The 20,490-nt window shown below is 44.5% G+C and overlaps 1 protein-coding gene across 1 annotated transcript in view; it reads left to right on the plus strand.

The window, feature by feature from the left end:
• The window catches only part of LOC126109616 (venom allergen 5.02-like), a 51,653-nt gene that overhangs the window by 23,127 nt on the left and 8,036 nt on the right, over positions 1–20,490 (plus strand). Inside the window, exons 3-7 of the mRNA XM_049914659.1 lie at positions 885–1,006; positions 8,319–8,400; positions 10,252–10,415; positions 12,261–12,361; positions 15,290–15,384. Coding sequence (XP_049770616.1) covers positions 885–1,006; positions 8,319–8,400; positions 10,252–10,415; positions 12,261–12,361; positions 15,290–15,384 — 564 coding nt within the window. The remainder of the gene's footprint in view (positions 1–884; positions 1,007–8,318; positions 8,401–10,251; positions 10,416–12,260; positions 12,362–15,289; positions 15,385–20,490) is intronic.

Raw genomic sequence — 20,490 nt, forward strand, 5'->3', positions numbered from 1 at the left:
ATTATTGCCAGGTGACGTCAGTCACATTAAGGGGGGTAGGACGTCAAACAGGCCGACTTGGAGCAGGAGAGGCACCACTGTCTATACCCTTACAAATACATTCATAAGCCTTTGTCAACACGACCAGGAAGGATTCAGGATTCAAACTCATAGCAATGTAAGTTCAAAAGTATAAGAAACTAAATTTTTTTCAAGCGTGAATATTCATCATTTTTTCACTTACTATTGGCTGCATATGTTGCCATAGGTACACTTTTCTTCACAAGTCAGCGAGATTCTTCGATGAATTTTGCACAGCATACAAACCATACTTACAGGTGTATGAAACTTTAGAATTTATTTAATTAATGAAAAAATGAATGAGCTGTTACATTTTAAACTTCATGTTTAGAAAAAACTCAAATTTTATGGTTAATTATCTCAATTTTTCGCACAGTTTTTGACAGATTTTGAAAATTCTAGAGTTTCATACACCTGTAAGTATGGTTTGTATGCTGTGCAAAATTCATCGAAGAATCTCTCTTACTTATGAAGAAAAGTGTACCTATAGCAACGAATGCAGCCAATAGTAAGTGAAAAATGATGACATTTCACATGTAAGAAAAAAATATTTTGTTATATTTTTTAACTTCCACTGCTATGAGCGTGAATCCTGAACCCTTCCTGGTCATGCTGACAACGTTTTATGAATTTATTTGTAAAAGTATAGACAGTGGAATTTGAAATGTCCTGTGGTGCCTCTCCTGCTCCAAGTCGGCCAGTTTGACGTCCTACCCTTCTTAAGGGGACTGGACCGTGTATTATGATTGTTCATTTGTCACGAGATATTCACTAACCCGTTGAGACGGCAAACGATGACAGCAGATGCTCCATCTTGATTGCAGAGAGCGGAGGCCTGTCCTGCGACGTGAAGAAGTCCATCCTGGACGCGCATAACAAGTACCGACAGTCCATCGCGCTGGGTTACGTTGCTGGACAGCCTGGAGCCGCCAGGATGCTGGAAATGGTAAGACGTTCCCTCTCTTCTTCTTCTTATTCTTCTTATGTCATCTAGTGCTGTGGTACCAGTATGGTCATTGGGCGACTCCATGTAATATTTTGTTAATTCTAAAGAAGTCTGCTCTTAAGAGCACATCTCTGTAGAATTTTTCGTGACTATGGTAAAACAGATGGCTGTCAGGTGAACAGCTATTTACCCAATCACAGTGGTTAAGTATACGTGGTAACTTCAGAAAGTAAGATACAGAAAACCGGGTTGACACGGTTCTGCCACGGTACGGATACCAGGTGCGTTACAGCGTGAGGGTGAAATGGGGACGCAAATTGAAACGTACTCCAAAACTAAAGTACGCGGGAAGCAGGGCTCTCGTTTAATCTAAATGGTACACAGATTCAACGAGTAATTTCGGCGGTATGTGGATCAAACTCAGTGTCGCTTCCAGTCGTAGAAAAATGGTGGCAAAAATTTTGACCAAAGCCGCAGACACGCGAGTGATGGTGATCGAGAAGGAAGACAGCTGACAACTATCACAGGCGACGATGTCCAGGCAGTCGAAGAACTAATTCGCAGCAATCGCGGATTTTCCAACGAGCGCGGTTCTCGAATGAGTCGTTGACCAAAGGGCGGATTTCTATCGTTAATGAGCTGAACTATTGGTAGAGCGTTCCGAATGTTGTCTATCAAGACTTGACGATTATATTCAACACTAGCATAAATCATCTGAGACACTTTAAAACGCAGTGCAGCTTTCAATAAAAGTGTTTGCTCGGCCACAATAACGTATATCTTATTTTTTGAAATCCACTCGCACAACATTTCTACGCTCCTCTACCCAGTCAGACAGTTCGATAAAAATTCAGCCCTCGGTCCACTCCGTGGCCTTTTGTTTTCAAACGTTCTGTTTCTATTACGATATCCCGACCTCTGACTGTCGCGAACAACACTACCGTTTACCAGCGATTTTTTTCCTTTTTTCCACTTTGAAAGCTGCAGGCAGTTTGCTTGCTTTAACACGCTCAACTGATACAGCAGCATTTTTCGCTGATTTTTCTCACAGTCACCTAAAGCCCTTTTACTTACGACCTTCAGCATTCTTAGTAACACACTCTACACGTTTAAAAGCACTGCATCAATTTCTCGATTTAATCACTCGGTTACGTCTAAACACATCAGCGTTCTGTGAGAGACCCCACTTATATTATGATCTTATGTACGTTCGAATCTCCAAATCAGTCAACGAATATGTTAGAGAAACTGCTCTTTGACTCGTAAAAGACCTAAACGAGTTTTCCGATAGGACCACTTCAAAAATAAATGGAAGTTTTCACTAAGATTCACTACGAACCCAACGCCTCTCTGTTCTCGCTGCCTGCTAGATAATGCTTTTCTGGAACTATCGCGTACCAACATGTTAATTATTTCAGTTCATAATTAGATGTTATGCTTTATTATTATTATTTATTCACGTAACAAACGTAGATTAGGCAGTCGAGCACACAGGGAAGTAGAAGACATATTAAAAAAAAAAAAAAAAGTACGGTTTCAAAATAAAAATAAGGCAACTAGATTTTTGCATACTTTCAGCCTGCTGGATGTTATGGGACAGCAACTCTTATTGAATTATTATACAAAATGGCAGCCAGAGTTGCGAATAAAATAGATGTTTATTCAGTAGGTGACCGGTTACGGACAATTAATTTTGTAAGCCTTAGTTGGCTCAAAAAGGGATATTAACCCGAACTGAACAAACATCTATGTTATTTGCAACTCTGGATCCCTTTTTGTATCATAAGTAGACTTTTCTTGCCAGTTATGCTTTTTTTATGGAAGCCTGTATTCTATTGTGCTTTCTTACGTGATTCCCACTAATATTAAGGCATTTATGGTAACTTACAACTAGCTTTGAATACCTTCCTCGTAGAAATCTTCCGCTTCGATAATTTAAACGTTCTGAAACACACTTATGACCGCTGGTACGGTGAAAGCTTTGAAAGATGCTCGTAAGAATGACCACGATGAGGAACGAGTTGAGCGACTTTCAGTCGTTACTATCTTTTTGGTACAAAAATTCATGAAGAAATAAGAGACAACAGACGCTTTACGATTTTGACGTTATGTGATGAGTTTCCTCAAGTATCAAGAGGTGTGCTTTATGCAACTGTTACACAACGTTTCAACTATCAAAAGTTATGCTCAGACTGCAGACTTCAACGAGGATGATATTCGAAGATGGTTGTACGGTAAGATAAGTGCCATAGTAATGGTGAAAATTATATAGAAAAGTAGATTAAAGTACAGGCTGCCGCGTAAAAATAAAATTGCTACGAACAGTCTACATGAAACTTTCTGGCAGATTAAAACTGTGTACCGGACCGAGACTCGAACTCGGGACCTTTGCCTTTCGCGGGCAAGTGCTCTACCGACTGAGCTACCCAAGCACGACTCACGACGCCTCCTCACAGCTTTATTCCACCAGTACCTCGTCTCCTGCCTTCCAAACTTCACAGAACCTTGCAGAACTAGCACTCCTGGAAAAAATGATATTGCGGAGACACAGCCTGGGGGGGGGGGGGGGGGGGGTGTTTCCAGAATAAAATATTCACTCTGCAGCGGAGTGTGCACTGATATGAAACTTCGTGGAAGATTGAAACTGTGTGCCAGACCGAGACTCGAACTCTACCGACTGATCTACCCAAGCACGACTCGCTCGTGCCTGAGTAGCTGAGTCGATAGAGTACTTGCCCGCGAAAGGCTAAGGTCTCGAGTTCGAGTTTCGATCCGGCACACAGTTTTAATTTGCCTGGAAGTTTCATATCAGCGCACGCTCGGCTGCAGAGTGAAAATTTCAGAGTGAAAATTTCAGAGTGAAAATTTCATTCTGAAAAGTCACAATGCTACTTGCTTAAAAAATGTTTCGTATTTTCAACAACTCGGCACATGAACATCCCCTTAAGTGTGATTTTCAGCACAGATGTTTCGAATCGCCCCAAGGAACGTGTTGGTTCTAATGGTGGAAGTGACAAAATACAGAAGTTGTCCTTTTCTCCTCTCATGGAACTGTGCTAAATGCACGTGCCGCATATGTAACCCAAGCGGCAGTGCTGCGTTGCGGGTAGCCTGCGCGTCGTGCGCCAGCGCCTGATAGCGTACGTAAACAGGGAGAGGAGGACCTGTGTATTGAATGCTTTATGTCTGCTGTGCGTGACGTCATTGCACATCGACCGGGCCGTATGCAACACGTGTGATTCTGCCGAACTTGCGGCGAAGAGATGCCTTTTATCACGGCCCGTATCGCAGAGTTATATACACGCCTTTCAAACGCCACAATACATTCTCCCTTCGACAGGTTTTCTTTCTTGCTACCTTCATTTGGCAACATTTGCTATAGGCAGTATTTTCGAATCTCGCCTTGCCCTTTTGTATTCTATATGTTCCTATACAATATAGATTTCCGCTATTAATTTTGAGCTAGGCTATTTCCGGATATGTTTCTTTACTTTTGAGTACTGTGACAGTGTAATTTATTGCAATGATTGAGAGTGCAATACATTTTTATCAGTTCATTAGTCGCTGCAGTAGAACTGGTAGCACTTTCCACAATCAATTTATTTTGACCTTAGCTTCCAGTAAGTACGAGGGCTATTTGGAAAGTAAGGTCCGATCAGTTGTGAAATGGAAACCACTGAGAAAATCAAAAACATTTTATTTGCGTCAGTTAGCTACACCTTCCAGCTGCTTCTCTACACAATCGCCGCTCCGACTTAAGACATCTGTAGTATCGCTGTAACACCTTTCCGATACCTTCATCATAGGAGGCAGCCGCCTGTGTTTTCCGCCAGTTTGCTACGCTGGTCTGCAGCTCTTCGTCTGTGCCAAAATTTTGTCATTGTGGCAAGCGCTTGATGTGAGCAGAGACGAAAATTGGAGGGAGCCTAGTCCGGGATGTGTGGTAGGTGATCAAACACTTCCCATCGAAAACGCTGCAGCAGCATCTTTATAGCCCCCGCAGAGTGCGGCCAAGAATTGTTATGAAGAAGGAATTGCGTGACAAGTATGTTATGTCGGGTTGCATGGAATCAGGCGAAACCTTGCAGCTTGCCAGGGGACACTATTGTTGTAGGCACCTTTACGTGGTCACTGACCTCTGAGAACTGAAAAGAGCGACGTGACGCGATCGATGGGCATACTAGAGAAACTGCCCAACAGTTGTGTGCGGAGTTGCCCCTGGTTTCCACTGTGGTTTCCATTTCGTGCCCGATCCGCCCTTACTTTCTGAATAGCCTCGTATTTCGAGTATCCATTAACCACAGACTACCAGCTGATAGCGCCACTGTTATCACGTTTTAAATGCACCACGCAGACGAACATCTCAGTATATGGTAAACTTGTCACTCCCGGAAATTTCAGAACCCCAGCGACACACACTGCGATACTACTCGCCATACAAAATGGATTACACTGCCTGACAACGTAAAAGAGAAGCATGTAGATGAACGAAAATGGACATCACAGGTTGAGTCAATTTTATAAGGAGCTTGGCAATACGAGCCCACTTATCGATATGACATTGCAGCCGCTGTGGCCTTCGTATATGCACTGATTCAATTTGGTAGGCTGTCAGAAAGTCATTGTATTCTCTCCTGGGGCAGGCAGTTGTAAATGGTCCTTGATATCCTGGGTAGTGGCAGTGGGACGGACTGATGTCGAAACTTGTCTTATACACGATCTATCAAATGGTTCAAATGGCTCTGAGCACTATGGGACTTAACATCTGAGGTCATCGGTCCCCTAGAACTTAGAACTACTTAAACCTAAGGACACCACACACATCCATGCCCGAGGCAGGATTCGAACCTGCGACCGTCGCGGTCGCGCGGTTCCAGACTGTAGCGCCTAGAACCGCCCGGCAACACCGGCCGGCCACGATCTATCGCGAACTTATGTGCGGATCTCGCTGGTCGCAAGAATACCTCACCATGACGGAGGCAGTTCATAGAGACACCTGCCGTCTCTAGATGAGCATCGTCCTATTGAAAAATGGTTCTTCGATACTTTCACACGAGAGGTAACGCATGAAGATGCAGGATGTCCGTGACGTACCGTGTACATCTTTAGTGCAAAAAACAAGCATATGGAGTTTGGCAGAGGGTGTATACGTAGCTTGTCCTGCAACTGTTATTACCTACTATTTTGACCTAGAATGTATATCCATGACTGTGAATCGTGGTCAAGAAGAGATATAAGTACACTTCCGGACAGAATAAGTGAAGCACTCAGAAGACATGAGCGGATGTCAATGTAGCTTCGTGCACTTACACACCACTGGTGGATATGTAAAGCATTAGTGTTGCAATACAATGTGACAGGCAGAATGGCCACCAGGATATCATAGTGCTGTTTGTGTCTGCTGCTGCTACCAGGCTCGGTGGAGTATATAAAGGGCGCGAAAGGCGTCACATGCTGAGTAAGCACTGTGACGGATACGGAGACGCCTCGCACTCGTATAAGAAAGCATTGTGAGCACTGGACAGAGTTTCAGAGGAGCCTTGTGGTTGGCCTGCATTGGGCGGGCTGCTCGAATCCTGCAATTTCCAGATTTGTGGGGCAATTGGATGTAAGACTGGCTTGATGACTGGGCATACTCATCATCAGAAGTCCAGCTGACCGCGTGCTGATTACAAGTGGAGGATCGCCCTTCCTAGCACCAAGCACGTCTGCGTCAGCCACGCGAGGATAACTAATGGACTCTCCGCAACATTCTGTGTCACCCTAGAGCGGTGATCGGGAAGCAGATACTGCTTGTAATTTTTTCTCCTATTTATGTAATTATGTAGTTCTCAATTCGTTCGAGCAATCAATCACTCATTATATGAAACACAGTCATAGCTCAGTCACTCAAAATGATTCAGAAATTTTACTTGTTAGAATGAAATCAGGCGATGATTCTTCTTCTCTGCAGGCTCGTGCTTTGCGGCAGTCTGCTACTCTGTACAAATAAAATGCTTCGTATTTTTGGGAGCGTTGTATAATCAGTCAGGAAATCTATGGAGCTCTTGGATTATTAAATGCAGGTTCGTATCCAGTCTTTCGGAAGTTCCCTTCTGATTAACAACTACGCAATATATCGATGAATATCATTAATTCTCAAATGTCAAATACGCACCTTTTGTATGAAGGAGCAATATATATATCTTTCCCTTTTAATCGTACAATTTCGTATCAGTTATCTTTTGTCATAAATCTCAATATTCAGATTACAATTCTTCAAACAAAGCTCAGGCTAATCGGCACGAAGATAAACTCGGAAGTTTTTTTTCTAACAACCACCAGAGAGAGAACCTAAAGAATAATTATGCGCTCATGGCATAGTTATGGTATGAAACTACTTTGCGCATGGATTCTGCGAGTATGAAGATAGAAAATTAGTAAACGTCATTCAAGGGTACAATTGTATCAGAATAATTCATCTAATATGAAGATATAGTACATGCTGATGAGTGGCGTCGCATGGTATTCAGCGATAAATTGCGGATCTGCACTACGCCGGATGACCATGGTCGTTGAGTATAGTGGCGATCTGGGGAGAGGGTTCCATACTTGCAATGTTTTGGAGGAGAGACACAGCGGCGTAATAGCACGGGGAGCCGTTGAGTGTAAGTTCAGGTCACGGCCGGTAGTGACTGAGTGAACGGCGGAGCAACGGCGCCTCCGGACGTCCTCGCTCCTCACGTATTACCTCTGATGCTATTTATCAAAAGGACAATGCTCGTCCAGACACGGCAGGTGTCTCTGTCAACTACCTGCGTGATGTTTGTCTCTCTCTCTCTCTCTCTCTCTGACGGCCGCTGTGGTCGAGCCGTTCTAGGCGCTTCAGTCAGCAACCGCGCTGCTGCTACGGTCGCAGGTTCGAATCCTGCCTCAGGCATGGATGTGTGTGATGTCCTGTCCCATAGCGCTCAGAGCCATTTGAAACAATCTCTGTGTCTGTCTCTCTCGCTCTCTCTCTCTCTCTCTCTCTCTCTCTCTCTCTCTCACTCTTTTTTTTTTAAGTAAATCTATTTTGTATGACCTGTGGTATCGCATAGTGTGTCACCAGGGTTCTGAAATTTCCTGGAGTGGCAGGTTTACCAATATACTGAGATGTTCGCCTCAGTACAGTACATTTAAAAATGATAACAGGGGCGTTATCAGCTGGAAGTCTGTATTTAACGGATACTCGAAACCCCAGTCACATCAGCGTTGCACCAGCGACAGCGATAGTAAGCACTGAAAACTTACCCCCCCTGTCAGGACTCACCCTCGTGTTGGCATGTTGCAGGTGTGGGACGAGGAGCTGGCGTCGATCGCACAGCGCTGGGCTGACCAGTGCACCATGGGACACGACCACAACCGCGATGTCTGTGAGTACCACTACCGCACTACCCGTCTCTCCTTTACGTTCAAACTCTACGAAGATCGAAACTTTGTGGCAGGATAAAGCTGTGTGTCTCACCTTACCTTTCTTGGCGCCTGAGCTATCCACGTATGACTAACGACCCGCCCTGACACTTTTTCTACTGCCATTATCTCATTCCCATTTTTTCATTCACAGAAGCTCTCATACACATCTCGCTGGGCTCGCGTAGCTACAATAAAGGAGAAATGAGTTAGCTACAACCTACGGGATTCCTTCTAGAATGGAACTTTAACTTTCCATGGGAGAGTCAGCTGTCTTTTAAACTTTCTCGCTGATGTATGCTGGACCGTGACTCCAATCTTAAATCTTGTATTTCGGTAACTGTATTGCTCAAGGAACCAATCGTGGTAATTAATCAGAATTGAAGTTGGACTCGTGAAATACCCCGTAGTACATATATTCTAGATTATATATTAATGCCTTATTTGTTCTATACTTATCGAAAATATTGTCCCACAAGGCTAAGTGCTTGTATGGTCAAGATAACATACCGTAATACTGGTTTTATTCAGTAAATAATTTGCAATAAATGAATAATGGGACGTTTCTTATGTAATAACCCTTAGCGCAAAACTACATGGTTGCCTCGTAAGACTTTACCCTACTGCTCCTTTTATTCCATAACCAAACTGTAACGAATGAGAACTGTGCAGAAACTTGTTAGGCCTAACGGACAACCCTCGATCTGGACGACCAACGGTCACGGACGCGGAACGGCTTGATGACATCACAATCAGCAATCCACGAAATACAGCGTGCTGTGGCATTGGAGCTCAATGTCACCCGTGCCGCAGTAGCCAGGCACTTGAGGACGCTGGGATACGCAAATATCGCGATGTATGGGTTCTTCATGAACTGAGTGGAGCGAATGTGAATCAGCGCGTATCCCTCTGCGTCTCCTTACTGAGTCGCAATCAAAATGCTCCTTTTGTTGATCGGATGGTAACTGATGTGAGATATGGTTCGTGTACACGACAGCCAGAAGAGTAAGGCCGGGCAGCCACCACTATCGGTTCCTAAACCAGGGCTTCACTTCTCATCTGGCGGGGCTGCAAAGCCGTCCTGTATTACAAACTTCTTCCCAATGAGATTCTCACTTCCGAGACATATTGTTCGCAGCTGGATAGTGTCAAGGCCGGCAGCGATGAGAGACGGCTGAAGTCATCTTTCTCCACGACAACGCCAGACCACATAGCTCTATGCTGACCCATTAAAAGCTGCGTTCATTTGAGTGGGATGTGTTACCCGGACCGCTGTATTCGCCAGGCATTGCCCCTTTCGACTTTCACCTGTTCTATTCCCTGCAGAATTTCCTGGATGGCAAACGCCTTTCATCTTCTTGGAGGACTGCAGACTGACCCGAGAAGTCCATCAACCTGAACCCCCCGTCCTCTATTTTGTAAGAATGCCATTTATAAGCTTCCAGAGAAAATGAAATATATATTGGCGACCATATTGGGGTATACTGCAGCAAATAATTAGTTTGTTTACAAAACCGATCCTTCTACTTGAGTTGTGCACGACGTTGTGCGTAAAGTGTGTATGCAGACAGGCCGGCAACCCACCTGTCGTAGCCGTATTGCGGGGAGGTGTGTTCCCAGGCGTTCTTCGTGACTGCACTGTAACGAAAAGCGAACGACCTCACGGGACAGCCCAGTACTTCCACAATTAAAAAAGCCTTTTGCAGGCATAACCTTTATATTTCTGGGATGCAAATTATTTTCCCGTCGGTCTCGACTAGAAGCACTCTTGACAGCCTGGGCCGGCGCTGACGCGACGCGCACGTGTGTTGCAGCGCGCTTCCCCGTGGGCCAGAACGTGGCCGCCACGTGGACGACGCGCCGCCAGGTGAGCCCGGAGCCGGACTTCGCGCGGCAGGTCGCCGCCTGGTACGGCGAGGTGGCCGCCTACCGCTACCAGGACGGCAGCCTCGGCGCCGCCACCGGACACTACACGCAGGTACGTCACGCCCACCTCCCCCTCCTAGTGCCGCTCTACCCGGCCATGGGCTTAAGGCATAGACTTGACGTTCATTACTTTTACGCCGCGTATAATACTAGTTTACCACGTTCGGCTTCGCTCGCATACCCAGTATTGCGACATCATCTACACTTTTCACGTTAATGAAGGTCAAGACGGCCGCTGTGGCAGAACGGTTTTAGGCGCATCAGTCCGGAAGCCCGCAACTGTTACGGCTGCAGGTTCCAATTCTGCCTCGGGCATGGATGTGTGTGGTGTCCTTAGGTTAGTTAGGTTTAAGTAGTTCTAAGTTCTAGGGTTGGGAAGGGAGTGCGACAGGGCTGTAGCCTATCCCCGATGTTATTCAATCTATATATTGAGCAATCACTAAAGCAAACAAAAGAAAAATTGGGACTAGGTATTAAAATCCATGGAGAAGAAATAAAAATGTTGAGGTTGGCCGATGACATTGTAATTCTGTCAGAGACAGCAAAGGACTTGGAAGAGCAGCTGAACGGAATGGACAGTGTCTTGAAAGGAGGATATAAGATGAACATCAACAAAAGCAAAACGAGGATAATGGAATGTAGTCGAATTAAATCGGGTGATGCTGAGGGAATTAGATTAGGAAATGAGACACTTAAAGCAGTAAAGGAGTTTTGCTATTTGGGGAGCAAAGTAACTGGTGATGGTCGAAGTAGAGAGGATATAAAATGTAGACTGGCGATGGCAAGGTAAGCGTTTCTGAATAAGAGAAATTTGTTAACATCGAGTATAGAGTTAAGTGTCACGAAGTCGTTTCTGAAAGTATTTGTATGGAGTGTAGCCATGTATGGAAGTGAAACATGGACGATAAATAGTTTGGACAAGAAGAGAATAGAAGCTTTCGAAATGTGGTGCTACAGAAGAATGCTGAAGATTAGATGGGTAGATCACATAACGAATGAGGAGGTACTGAATACAATTGGGGAGAAGAGGAGTTATGGCACAACTTGACTAGGAGAAGGGATCGGTTCGTAGGACATGTTCTGAGGCATCAAGGGATTACCAATTTAACATTGGAGGGCAGCGTGGAGGGTAAAAATCGTAGAGGGACACCAAGAGATGAATACACTAAGCAGATTCAGAAGGATGTAGTCTGCAGTAGGTACTGCGAGATAAAGAAGCTTGCACAGGATAGAGTAGCATGGAGAGCTGCATCAAACCAGTCTCAGGACTGAAGACCGCAACAACAACAACAACAACAAGTTCTAGGGGACTGACGACCTCAGATGTTAAGTCCCATTGTGCTCAGAGCCATTTGAACCATTTTGGAATTAAGTCCACAGCAGCATGGTCTTTCTCGAATGTACTTCTCACTAGCTGGTACCTGGGATCGGAAGTCTTTGTTAATACGTCCTTTTCAATATTGTGATAACACTTCTGTACAAACTTTCATGTCCTAACACATATTTCTAGAGGAGGCAAATACCAAATTTGATACATTTAGCTCTAAAAATGTTGTAATATAACTAAACATCTACACAAAAACTTTCATCCCCTATTTCACCCCCTTAGGGACCGGATTTCCAAAACACTGAAACATGCCCCTCCATGTCCGCATCTGGTGGCGCGTCTCCCCTGAGAATGAGACGGCGGTCGGTCGGTACCTTTGGGCCTTCCGAGGCCTGTACCGACGCAGAGCGGAGGAATTTCGAAAAATCACTTCTTAAGCGATACCTACAGTATAAAATTAACACGCTCTCCAAAATTCAAGTTCCTGTCATGTCGGTAAAGTTTTGGGACATCCAACGCGTCATAGTGTGTCGGTGAATGTGCCTCACGGCCCCCGCTGTTGTGTTGCAGCTGGTGTGGGGAGACACGTACCTGGTGGGCTGCGGCTACAGCTTCTTCTACGACCGCAGCCGCGGCTACACCAAGCTCTACGTCTGCAACTACGGGCCTGGGTAAGTCTCTCTATTGTTAGGGAATTTTGCATTTATGTAACACTAACATCTGCTAATTAATCACAAACTATCGTCAGACAACATAAAACTGGTGTTGTGATTGTTGTGATCTTCATTCCGACGACTGGTTTGCCACGATAGTCAACCCTGTGCAAATCACAACATACCGCGAAGCTACTGTAGCCTACATATACCTGAACCAGCTTATCGTATTCCAGCCTTCGTCTGCTTCTGCAATTCCCCTCCCTCCCTTCCCCTGCAGCCCCACCCACACACACACAAATACACACACACTTCCATCCATTACCAAACTGGCAATCCCTTCTTCCAGTCACGTTGCGTCATAAATTTACTTCTTACCCAGTTCGGTTGTTTACCTAGTCGTTATTCATTTGATCTACTCATCTACTCTGCTGAATTCTTCTGTAGCACAATATCCCGAACGCTTCTGTTCTCTCGTCCATGTTTCACCTCCGTACAGGGCTACACTTCAGGCAACATCATCAGAAAAAACACCTGGTTTTATACACGAGTAGCGACCCGCATCGGCTTAACACGGATAGCACTAAGCATACACAGCCAGCCTAATAACACTTGTTAAAACTGGTCTTAAGTGTTTTGGATGTAAACTGTTGTATGGAGTTTAAATGCAATATGTATTTTGATAAATATTCGTATTTTGTAATCCAAATGACTCACCTACGTTGACGTGTTTCACGTGTATCGTACATGCTATTTCTCTTGTCAGATAAACATACAATGTCGTGGACTTTTATTTAGATTTTTTTTTTAATTTGCGTACAACTTAAACGATTTAAGCAGAGCACGCTGGAAAATTTCTCATGAGGCACGACCAAATCGACAATCATTATCGTAGCTCAGCCAATTTGTACGAAATATTTGTAAATTATACACAAAAATCTTTCATGTGAATCAATCTAACCTATTAGTAAAAACCTTAGGAAAATAGCTACAGAAGTTCCTGAGGTTATCGTTCACATACAGACACAAAAGCGTGGCGAGTACTTTAATTTATAATACGTACACACATTAGCAAATTTCTATTTTTCAGTAATGCTTTTCTTTCCACTCCCAGTCTTCATTTTACATTCACTCTCCTGCCCAAATAGCTAAATTCGCCTACTCCTTTTTGCGTCTCATTTCCTAAAACAATTCCGTCAGTATCTCCCGATGTAATTCGACTGCACTATATTTCCCATGTTTCATTCCTGCTAATGATCATCTTATACCATCTTTCCAAGACGTTATCCATTCTGTTCAGCCCCCGTCCTTGATTCGTTGTCGTTTCTGACAGAATTGCTGTGTCACTGGCAAGCATCAAAGGTTTTATTTTTTCTCCCTGAACTTCAATTCCGTCTCCAAATTTCTTCTTAGTTTTCTTCACAGCTTACTCAATGTGCAGACTAAATGACATCGAGGATAGATGCCTCACTACTTTCTATCTATTGCGTCACTTTCATGTCCTTTACCTTTTGATAACCGCAGTCTTGTTTCTGTATTTTACCACTGTAGCTCATCCCCCAAAATTCTTAAAGGAGCCTGCTTCGGAATCGCGCTTCCTGTACCGTCAACAGCAAACACAAACGTTTAAAAAGTAATGTTTTTTATTTTCTATTCTTGACGCTTCGGTGAACCTGATGCTTTACAGGCTACTAAATGAACTGAAGAGATTGGCGCAAGTAAGTGCTGACCCATAAGAGTTTTGAGTTTTTGCAATGGTTAAATTGAAAGACAAGAACGTACAACGTCACAAAACAGTGACGAGAGCCGCTTCTCGAAAAAACCAGATACTATCAAGAGGTTCATTGGAAAACACAATATGCTACATGATAAAATTAACTCCTTCTGGCTATTTAAAAATCAGTCGTAGGTTGCAGAATGTTCTTTATTGGCTTACGAACGATGCGTTATACTCGGACAGGGCATCAGCAGGTTATCTCAAACACTGCGACTGTTCCTATCGGTCGCGAAATGGTAATCACAGTGAAAACCAGAAACGTTTTATTTGCAACAGTTAGGAACACCTTCCACCTACTTCTCTACATAGCCGCCGCTCCAACTTCGAGTTTTGTCGTAGTGTTGTATCAACTTTCCCATATCCTCATCATAGAAAGCAGTCGCCTGTGCTTCCTGCCAGTTATCTGCACTGGTCTGCAGCTCGATGTCTGTCGAAAACTTTTGTCTTCATAGCCAGCGCTTCTTGTGAGCAGGGATGAGACTCAGGGGGAGCCAATTGCGGACAGTATTGTGGGTGACCAAACACTTCTCAACGCTGTAGGAACGTCTTCATTGCCCCTGCAGAGTGCCCAACCCATCTGTGCAAAGCTTTACCGGATTTTCCCAGTGGTCTCCATTTCGCGACCGATCAGAACTTCCTTTCTCGACAACTCTCGTATATGGGGACAATGCCATTACAATAAATCCGGTGTGGTCCTTTCCTGCACTATTATAAAGAAAATGAGCTTAAAAACAGTAAACACGAACAACAGTCATGCACTGGGTGGCCGCTCTATCCGTCACAGAAAATTGCACCTCTAGCAATGGCGCGCACATGTGCCAAGTTACAATGGTGTCCGACCGTGTCTTCTGGGTGCTCTTCTCTTTTTGTGGGACACTTTGTAACTTCATTCAATATAATATTTTGAGGTAACCCATGAACAAAACATATCTTTTTCTCTTTTTTCCAAAACCTAATTGTGTGTGTGAATTCAACAATGTCTTGCAGATCCTTCATTAAATAACTGGATATCCTAATTACCGTTTGTCATCATATTCAGTCATTTACGAAATTTGTCGTAGGTCTCTTTGTGTGTGAGTGGGGGGAGGTTGTTTGTTTTCAGAGATGTTATTGTTGAGGTGAGTTGTGTTCAGCGTTGTATTATGTTGTGCATGTTGTTGCTGTTTCAGAGGTAACGTTGTTGGAGCAGCGCCTTACGAGAAGGGCAGCCCATCCTGTTCGTCTCAGGGCATCTCCCCGTCCAAGCGCTACCCTGGACTCTGTGGTAAGTTTCTCTCTTTCAAGTGCTCCTATCACATATGGAAGGAACTAACATTTGTGTGTCTTTTCTCCTCCCTATTCGTTTTCTTCACATATCTCTATCGTCCTTCTACCTCCCCTTCCTCTCTCTCTCTCTCTCTCTCTCTCTCTCTCTCTCTGTCTCTCTCTCTCTCTCTCTTTCTGTGGCTATATTTTTTATCTACCTATCTATCCATCCATCCATCCGTCCCTACACCTCTTCCTTCCACTTGACTCCTTTCTAAATCTGCTCGACGAAAGATGCCATTTATCTCGTAAGCACCTTCGTAAATAGTTCAGTAACAGTCTTTCCGGGTACAAAACAGGGAAGATTCAGGTTTAACGTCACTTCGACTTCGAGGTCTTCACAAAGCGTAAGATCATTGAGGGAACAGCAGGCAAGTATACTGCCCGTGTCGTTACAAAACAATCAACTCTTAAACGATCTAGAAAAACAGCAGAAAACGTATATCGGGATGCCCAGACGGGGATCTAAGCTGCCTTCCTCCCGAATGTGAGTCCAGTGGGCTGAATAGCAAGGGTGAAACTACGAACATTATTAATTTTCCCATGTACATTGTGCCTGAGCTCTGCTGGGGACACCCTCAGTGACGTGTCTGAATGTTTACAGAGGAATGGTAGCACATTCTTCGTCAAGAGCCGGGACCGCAGAGGATACTGGTGGTGAACGCTGAGGTCTGGAGCGAAATCAACATTCTACTTCACCCCGTAGGTGTTCCGTTGGGCTCAAGTTGAGCTCCGGTCAGGCTAATTCATTTCAGAAATGTTATTGTCCAAGAAACATTCCCTCAAAGATGCTGTTCTGTGACAAGGTGCATTGTCATCCTGACATAAACAAGCACCGTCTCCGAACATTTCCTCCACTGTATGCAGAACACAATTCTGTAAAACGTGTTGGGATTCTTTCGCATTTAGTGTTTTCTTAACCGCAATAACGGAAGCATACCCTAACCATGAGAAACACCCCCATACCGTAACACCCTCTCCTTCATGCTTCACTGTTCGCATTGACGCTCTCCAGGTATTCGCTAAACTCAAAGCTTCCCATTGGATTCCCAAAAAGTTATACCGTGACTCATTTCTCGGAATCACTCGTTTCCATTCATCCAGTGTTCAGTGGTGTGGATGGTTACACCACCTCATGCCTTGCTCAACGCCGACTGCAGAAACGCGTGGCTTGTGAGGGCCCGCTCAACCATTAACTCCCTACGCACAGTTATCTCGCTAGCTCGACTGCTGGTAGTCTTGCGCTAATTTCAAGCGATTTTTTACCACCATCCTCCACACTCCTAGGCGGTCCCTGCATGGCAGTGCATGAGGTCTGCCGGGTCCGTGTGTAGCTGTGGTGCCTCCTACACGCTCCCTCTCACTCACATTACCAACAGTTTATTGCAGCTTTAGAAGGGTTTAAGTGACCCTGATTGATTTGTTCTCAAGTGACAGCCAATGACCAGTCCACATTCGACGTAACTGAGTTCTCCTGGCCGACCCATTCTGCTGTTACTGCTTCTTTACTGACCACCCAATCGTCCCCACCCCCTTTTACACCAGCGAGTCCGCATCTCGTGACGCCTAGTGATCATTACACAGGGATGTCCGGATACTTTTGACAAGGTAGTGTTGAAAGGTCTCTGTTGGATTCCTTTCATCTTAATTTTTTAAGACTGTTGTCATTTACGGCATACATTCCACTTCTACATTTACTGTGGTGTTTCTGACTCTATCTGGGAGGAGACTGAGCAATGGAACGTGTTACTTTTACACATAAACAAGAACGATCTGTCACACTACTACACTTTAAAACACAGTTTATATGATATTCATGTCACACAGTCTCATATGGAACCTACATCCGCTTTCTTTTATATGCTGTATATGATATAATACTGTCATCCCCCTTCCCTTCTGTGTGAAAGGATGAATGAGCATCTGTATTTCTAGTTGCATGCTTGATGGTAGCAGACAAGCCTGTCTGCTAGAGAACAGTAGGACCAACGTCGGAACAGGTAGCTATGCTTTCTAAAAGCAGAGAGGTTTCTATTCTTAGTATGGTCCTGTCCGTCCCTTGTCATGTTGGTATAGGAAGCTGTCTCTCTGGTCACTTCCCTTTGTATCTGTGAAGCACCCTCGGTAGGGGCCCACGGCAGTCGGTCCGCGGGGAGCGTCTGAAGTGGTGAGATCTCTGACTAAGTGTGTCTCTGCAAGTCCGTAGGATAATGGATTTCTTAAGTTCAGCCTAACTGAAAATTTAATCACCTTTGTTTCAGGTTTAGGTCTAAAATATCTTAAATTGCAACGCAGTGTAATTCGATTGTGAAGTTCAGAATATCTTCCAGTAGTTGCTTTGTCACTACTTTGTGAGCAAAGTGGAGCCACGTGTTGATGATCAGTAACTCTAAGATCATCAATCTTATGTGCTTATGTAATTTTTAGACCCATCAGGTTAATAGTATGACGACAGTAACCAGTTCGAGGTTTTTCTTTTGTAAATTGCGTTTCGATGTAATTTATTTTAATTATCAAAATTATTGTGGAGTTGCACTCTTTGCCTAAACCAAGTTGACCACTTGAAGCATGTGGTGTAATTATCAAAGTAGCCCTCAGCTATTCTTTTCGAGAAGATATTTCACAGACAATTAGTGGTGGTAATTTCATGACGGACAGGATTGCGCTACGACCGTAACTTCTTTGGGTGAAAATTCAATCGGTTGGTTGTGGTTAATTTCCTCTTGCATATGTTTCAACGTTCTTAGTGTGTTATTTTGTGAATGCAGTGTTGTATGCAGTCTTGCAATCTTGGCTCCATATTTGATGTGTTCCGTAAGATTGCAAACTCACATATTCACAATCCTAAATAAGGCACCAGTTTAGTTATGAATCAAGTCTAATATGCTGAAATTTTAACGGAACAATGATCAATGTTAAAATAAATGCGAAATATAAACTGATTTATTTCTTTTTATATATATGTCACCGGTTGTCGTAAGATGACTATTAAAAGATTATAATTAATGTTAATCTGGTTGGCAATTTGGTAAACTAGACTGGATACCTGGTGAAAAAGTTGCTCAGTAATGCAAGGATAACTTCCCCAGACAGCTCGCAGCTTTTAACACGCTTTTATTATCTCGAATATCAGCACCGCTTTCAGAACAACTTAATGCATCAACTGTACAGTGTGCCTAACCCACAGTGACATGGCAGGTAAACTGAGGCAAACAACAACGCGCAGATAGCCTAACAAATCAAAATTGTCCCCACGCTATAGTGTTGAGTCGATTGGGAGACATATTAATATACGATACAATTAAATGTACCCTCTCCCTCGCAATCCGCCCTGGTTCACAGTCTACAATACAATGCAGATACTGAGAAAGTTTCGGGCACAGTGACAGTGTATATGAGGCAGGTATGTGATTAGTTTGGTGCTTTAGAGACTCCCAACAGATTCTCACTTGTCAGTTAGATAATTATTTGACAGGTCGGCCTACGAATAAAGCTGTCAGAGTACAGACTATACAAGGAAGATACACCGAAGAGCCAAAGAAACTGATATACCTACCTAGTATCGTCTAGAACCTCCACGAGCACGCAAAAGTTTCGCAACAAGACGTGGCATGGACTCGACTAATGTCTGAAGTAGTGCTGGAGGGAACTGACACCATGAATCCTGTAGTGCTGTCCATAAATCCGTAAGAGTACGAGGGGATGGAAATCTCTTCCGAACATCACATTGCAAGGCATCCCGGATATGCTGAATAATATTCGTGTCTGGGGAGTTTGGTGGCCAGCGGAAGAGTTTAAACTCAGAAGAGTGTTCCTGGAGCCACTCTGTAGCAATTCTTGACATGTGGGCTGTTGCTTTGTCCTGCTGGAATTGCCTAAGTCAGTCGGAATCTGCAATGGACGTGAATGGATGCAGGTGATCAAAGAGGATGCTTACGTACGTGTCACCTGTCAGAGTCGTATTTAGACGTATCAGCCGTCCCATATCACTTCAACTGCAAACGCCCCACACCATTACAGAGCTTCCACCAGCTTGAACAGTCCCCTGCTGACATGAAGGCTCCACAGATTCATGAGGTTGTCTCCATACCCGTACACGTCCATCCGCTCTATTTAATGTGAAACGAGACTAGTCCGACCAGGCAACATGTTTCCAGTCATCAACAGTCGTGCCGGTGTTGAGGGGCCCAGACACATCTGAAATGTAACGTCCACTGTTCAAAGTGACGTCACTGCGAACAAGAGGCGGCCGAGACGTGTAACCAATGGCACCCCATACCATCACGCCGGGTGACACGCCAGTATGACGATGACGAATACACGCTTCCAATGTGCGTTCACCGTGGTGTCGCCAAACACGGATGCGACCATCATGATGATGTAAACAGAACCCGGATTCATCCGAAAAAGTGACGTTTTGCCATTCGTTCACCCAGGTTCGTCGTCGAGTACACCATCGCAGGCGCTCCTGTCTGTGATGCGGCGTCAAGGGTAACCGCAGCCACGGTCTCCGAGCTGATAGTCCGTGCTGCTGCAAACGTCGTCGAACTGTTCGTGCAGATGGTTGTTGTCTTGCAAACGTCCCCATCTGTTGACGCAGGGATCGAGGCGCGGCTGCACGATCCGTTACAGCCACGTGGATAAGACGCGTGTCATCTCGACTGCTAGTGATACGAGGCCGTTGGGATCAAGCACGGCGTTCCGTATTACCCTCCTGAACCCACCGATTCCACATTCTGCTAACAGTCATTGAATGTCGACCAACGCGAGCAGCAATGTCGCGATACGATAAACCGCAATCGCGATAGGCTACAATCCGACCTTTATAAAAGTCGGAAACGTGATGGTGCGCATTTCTCCTCCTCACACGAGGCATCACGACAACGCTTCACCAGAGCAACACCGGTCAACTGCTGTTTGTGTTATACAGAAATCGGTTGGAAACTTTCCTCATGTCAGCACGTTGTAGGTGTCGCCACCGGCGCCAACCTTGTGTGAATGCTCTGAAAAGCTAATCATTTGCATATCACTGCATCTGCTTCGTGGCGGTTAAATTTCGCGTCTG

The sequence above is a fragment of the Schistocerca cancellata genome, chromosome 12 (assembly GCF_023864275.1).
Source record: "Schistocerca cancellata isolate TAMUIC-IGC-003103 chromosome 12, iqSchCanc2.1, whole genome shotgun sequence".
In the NCBI taxonomy this organism is placed as follows: Eukaryota; Metazoa; Arthropoda; class Insecta; order Orthoptera; family Acrididae; genus Schistocerca; species Schistocerca cancellata.